The sequence below is a fragment of the Echiichthys vipera genome (assembly GCF_963691815.1).
Source record: "Echiichthys vipera genome assembly, chromosome: 10".
Taxonomy (NCBI): Eukaryota; Metazoa; Chordata; class Actinopteri; order Perciformes; family Trachinidae; genus Echiichthys; species Echiichthys vipera.
This window is the reverse complement of record NC_139835.1, coordinates 437,701-443,278: the sequence shown is the minus strand read 5'-3', so window position 1 is coordinate 443,278 and position 5,578 is coordinate 437,701. Positions and strand designations below refer to the sequence as shown.

At 43.2% G+C, this 5,578-nt stretch overlaps 1 protein-coding gene across 1 annotated transcript; it reads right to left on the bottom strand.

Moving 5' to 3' along the window:
* Window positions 1–681: 681 nt before the first annotated feature.
* On the bottom strand, window positions 682–4,386 carry LOC310953216 (homeobox protein engrailed-1-B-like; the record flags this gene model as incomplete). Its single annotated transcript, XM_083922179.1, has 2 exons — window positions 682–1,001; window positions 3,840–4,386. The coding sequence occupies 2 exons, from the start codon at window positions 4,384–4,386 to the stop codon at window positions 682–684; spliced, it is 867 nt and encodes a 288-aa protein (XP_083778305.1).
* Window positions 4,387–5,578: the final 1,192 nt, after the last annotated feature.

Below are 5,578 nucleotides of genomic sequence, written 5' to 3'. Positions count from 1 at the left end.
TGTTCACGCGTGATTTTAAAGTAAGCCTAAATCCTTTCTTACCATCACTATATTGTTTCTTTTTGTTTCTTTTTGCACTTCAAATGTGTGTGTGGCATCTCCGTCAAATGTACTGTAGGATTATTAGGCCTACAGTTCTCAGGTCAGTTGGTCCAGAAAAACAATGCAACAAAAGTGTCATAAAGGGATGGCTGTCCTGGCGCTGCGGGGGCCGCTGTGTGCAGCAACAGCGGCCCATTTTCAGCTCGGGGGACACAGAAATCAGATGAGTTCTCTCTTTATAGTCTGTGAAAGTGCCCAGGCTCTGTTTCCCAGTCAAATCTTTGGTTTTGTGGTGTCAGGTGGCTCAGGAGTCTACAGACTGGGCTGCTATAGTCACGTCTGGAGAAGAGGTGGCGAGGAGGAGAGCTGGTGGCAAAACACGTGAAGAAGATCCGCTCAGCTCTCCGCCCCCGTGGATCCTCGTCATTAAATTAGATATTCGATATTTACAATGTACAGTGTGTGTGTGTGTGTGTGTGTGTGTGTGTGTGTGTGTGTGTGTGTGTGTGTGTGTGTGTGTGTGTGTGTGTGTGTGTGTGTGTGTGTGTGTGTGTGTGTGTGTGTGTGTGTGTGTGTGTGTGTGTGTGTGGAGGAGAGCGGTGCAGAGCGCTCAGTCCTGTCTCCTATGCTCTCCCGGGCTCAGTCGCTGTCCTCCTTGTCCTCCTGGATGGTGGTGGTGGAATGGTTGTACAGTCCCTGTGCCATCAGCTGCAGCGCCAGCCCGTTCTTGAAGCCGCTGGCCTTTTTGATCTTGGCCCGCTTGTTCTGAAACCAGATCTTGATCTGGGACTCGTTGAGGTTGAGCTCCTGAGCCAAAGACTGCCGCCGCTGCTCCGTGATGTAGCGGTTCACCTGGAACTCTGTCTTCAGTCTCTGCAACTGCTCGGCCGTGAAGGCCGTGCGCGGTCGCTTGTCCTCTTTGCCGCTTTTCGACTTTTTCAGTTTCCGTGTCCTTGGGCCTGCAGTAAGGGCAAAAGGACACGAGAACGGAAACATAAATATTCAGCGCATATGGAACAACAGTTCAGGAGACACACCCACACACACATCGAAAAATCTGAATGGAAACGGATTTTTACATCGACAATCCGTCAACATCAGCTTACACACACACACACACACACACACACACACACACACACACACACACACACACACACACACACACACACACACACTGTCTCTCTCTTCCTAAACACTAATATTTATAACAATAATAATAGTAGTGTTATTGTTGTTGTTATTATTATTATAATTGTTATTGTTTTTAGAGTTATTATTAGTATCGCCTAACTGATTCATTAGAGCCTAATAATAATATGAATCCTAATTATAACTACAACAATAATAACCCTAGTTTATGTTATACGTCAACATTAACCATAACATCCCGGTTAGCAGTAATAGAGTGTATTCATAGTCCTAATAATCAAAGTGATATGCTGCAGGCTGTGAGCTCGTGCTGAGTATTGAACGTTAACACACTCGTTATTACCGTCTTGTTGTGACTGCATGGATGAACACGCACACAAACACACGCACACGCACGCACAAACACACACACACACGCAAACACACACATACACACACACACACACACACACACAGTAGAGCACAATTATTGCATTATTTTTGGTGTGTGTGAATATCAACAACAGTGAACACACAGAGTAGCCGAACGTGACGCAAACACACCACACACACATTTACTACGTTTTCTTAAACACATATTTAGATTTGGAAAAAGACCAGTATAATAAAAAAACAACGTGAGTAATAAAAACGGAACGTTATAGATCCTCCAGACTGAAAGGAAGATTTTCGTCGCCACTGTGTGCACAATGATACTGACTTAATACTGTATATTATTATTATTATTATTATTATTATTATTATTATTATTATTATTATTATTATTATTATTATTATAGATAGTGCGACTTGTTGGTGCTCATGGAGGAATAGGTGGGTATATGTAAATAATGAAGAGTGTGGTATTTACCTTCTCTATGTGTAAAGTGTCCTGAGATAACTTTTGTTATGGATTGGCACTGTAAATAAAATTGAATTGAATTAATTAAGTAAGACCATAACTGCGCTGCATCACACACTAAAATAATGCGCAATAGTTGTGTACACCATCCACAATAGTCATTCTAATATGATATTACTCAAATATTGATAATCAAATATATTGCCTATTTGTTGATAATTAAACTTTAAGTGTGCTGTTTTTATTAGGCTACACATTTATTTGCATACTTAATGTTTATCAGCAAAATAGAACATATGAGATCATGTTAGAAAGAAAAGGGGAGATAATGGGCCATAAATTAGGGTTTTCTTTGACACATGGATTTGTATTTGTTGAAATGAAAAGTGATGTGGGCTGAAGACCGACCCGGATTAAACACGATTCAAAATGTCTCCTGTAGCGGAGGCAGGGAGGGCTCACAGCCATTATTTCTCTTTAATTCCATTGTGTTTTATTCCGCCAGGCTTTACTGACAGCACATCATATAGTCACACGGCAACAGGTATCACACAACGGCCAATCACAGCGAGCACAGGGGGGATGACTTTATATCGATAGAAAATGTCTGCTGTCGATCCAAAATACTGTAACACACCGACACGGGCTGCGGGCTCGTGACGCTGTCATGTGTCCGATGATAATCCGACAGGATCAACTTCTTCCATAAATTAGACAATAGCTTCAAAACCCAACTCTGTTTTCATCTCTATTGAAAGTAAGAACACATAAGTAATACCCACAGCGATTTACAAGCACGTTAGAAAATAATTTCACAGAGAAGCCAGAAACAACATCAATTCATTCTGCAGATTTCTACATAGCACACGGTCTTTTATATCATAGTTATTAATGTTCATGTGTAACTAATGTTTTGTGGAGTTGTTGAAACGCGTCAGTCTCGTTCTGGTCCAATTCACAGTGTGAAATACTTAGCTTTGGTGAATTTCAATCTCAATGTACAATACTAATATTGTCCTCTGTGCCTTGGTGTTAATTCATAACTAAAAATATTGTATATATTGTCCTTGTTATTCCTATATTTTATACTTCCCTGTGTTTGTATTTTTCTATAATTTATTGTTTCTTATTGATGCTTCTATGTTTGCTGTCCACTTTGCTGCTGTAATATGGGAATTCCCCCTTTGTGGGACTAATAAAGGAATATCTGATTTTATAGCTTAATAAATTCAGCGCCACATTAAAACAAGCCGATTAGAAACTTTTTATTTTTTAGCGAATCATCGTTGATGGGAATGATGTGTGTGTTTGTGTTGATGTGTGTGTTTGTGTGTGTGTGTGTGTGTGTGTGTGTGTGTGTGTGTGTGTGTGTGTGTGTGTGTGTGTGTGTGTGTGTGTGTGTGTGTGTGTGTGTGTGTGTGTGTGTGTGTGTGTGTGTCATATCTATAATGACTTTAATATTGTCCCTCGTTATGAATTTAAATAGAGCAAGAAATAAATGCAGTATTCTAAGAAAACCCAAAGGAAGGTTGACTCTGACCTGACAACAAACACATGTTACGAAACAACAAACATACTTTTCTATTTAATTTGATATGTTTAATAGTAGGATTAAGATGAGCTAGAGTCATACGAGTCTGGACTTAAAAATCCAAAAACTCTATTACCCGCGTAAAATTGCAGGAAGTAGGATGAATTTATTGAGATGTTTTGTGTCGGATAATAATAAAAAAAATAGTAGTATTATCATTATAAACCAACTACACACTCACACTTGTTATTCTTCATAAAACTATTGCCTTACCAGATGAGGGCCTGTCCGAGTACCGGGTGCAGTACACCCAGGCGGGCCAGAGCAACGGCTGGCTCTCCGGCGTGGACGCCCCGGTACCGTTTAGCACCACCAAAGAGGAGGACGTGTTCTCCCCGGTTCCGCCGCCAGTTCTCTCTTCGGCTTTCACGCCGCTGCTGCCGGTAGAGGCGGCTGCGCTTCCCACGCCGCTGTCCTTACTCTTTTTGGGACATGCGAAAGAGGTGGAGGAGGCGGAGGACGAAGTGCTATCGCTGCAATTGGAGTCCTGGCATGGCGTCCCGGGAAGGCTCGGCCTGCTGACCGCCGGGTGGACGCGTTCCCGGCCGGAGGTGTGCGCTCTCTCCCGTTGGCCCAGGCCGTGCTCCTTCTTGCAGCCAAAGTCCGGCCGCAAAATGTTGTCGATGAAAAAGTTGGTGGTTCTGTGGGCATGCTGGGCGACCTGGAGAGGCAGTATAGGCGGCGAGGGCAGGCTGGGAGACGGGGAGACGCTCTCCCCCTCGCTGCTATCCGTGCTGTTCAAGTCCCGCTGCTCCTCCATCGCTGCTCCTCTGAAGAACGTGGCTCCTGTTCCCTCAATCCACTTCCACTCAGTGGGCCTATGTTTGTATCCAAATATGACAACGGGAAGCACTAAAACATAGTTATTTCTCTCCGAAATATTGCTGGGGCTTTATTTTAGTGTGGACTTGCGTAAAGGCGCTCCGGCGCGTCATGGTCGGTGACTTACTATAAGAGTGACTATGGTTGCTACTGTGCACTGCTCTCTCACACACACAGAGCTTTACACCGCTGTATGACAGTCGGATCTTCACAAAGTCTTCAAATCACATCACCGTGCGCATATACACACTCATACACACTTACACACCAGCCGGGGGGTGCGTGAATAACATCGAAAGTGCAGCGGGCCAATCACCGACCGGGACACTTTTGGACAAGGGGTGACGGCGTCCAATAATGTCAGGCGTCTCTGAGCCAAGAGGGGAGCTGTGGAGCTGCAAAACGGCTGCACACAGAACCTAAACAAGAGATGATCACTGCTCCGCGCCTTCAGCCTGGTTACGGTGTATTTGTTACATCTTAGACTGCTGAGGGACAAACATACAAGCACACACACCAGCCCCGTGGCTGTGGGCCGGTTTCTTTTTGGCTGTAACTGCTCCCCTCCACGTCGTTGATTCTGCAGTGGACAGACAATGGAACGACGCCAGATTTACACTTTGATTCCGGAGTTGGACAGTTTTGTTGTGAAATGACATCCCGTCAAGTTGTGCGTGCTGCATCCAAACATCCTATGTTTAATTCTGTTACCATAGGCCTAGTCTGCCGGGGGATAATACTTCTCTCTTCTCTGTCTGTATCATTCATGTCTCATCAATGCATGTTACTAATTCGGAGTTGTTTGTGCTTTGTTGTTTTGGGAGTCTCTGCTGATCGTGGTTGTGCCTGCTGCCGTGGTCCTGCATGACGCTTCGTCATATATACTATCTTTACTTTTATACATTTTTACATTTGTAGCCATAAAAACATCTTCACCATAATATCTAATTGTATCACAGCTGTTATTACCACTACTCCTCATTGATCATATTTACCACCATAATTATTATCTTTGTCATATTCTATCACCTTAGCTGTGCTTCTTTCTACTATTCTACTATATTAACTGCCATAACATATAAGTCATATTCACATGACTATAGATATTATTATAGTTACAGTTACCTTTG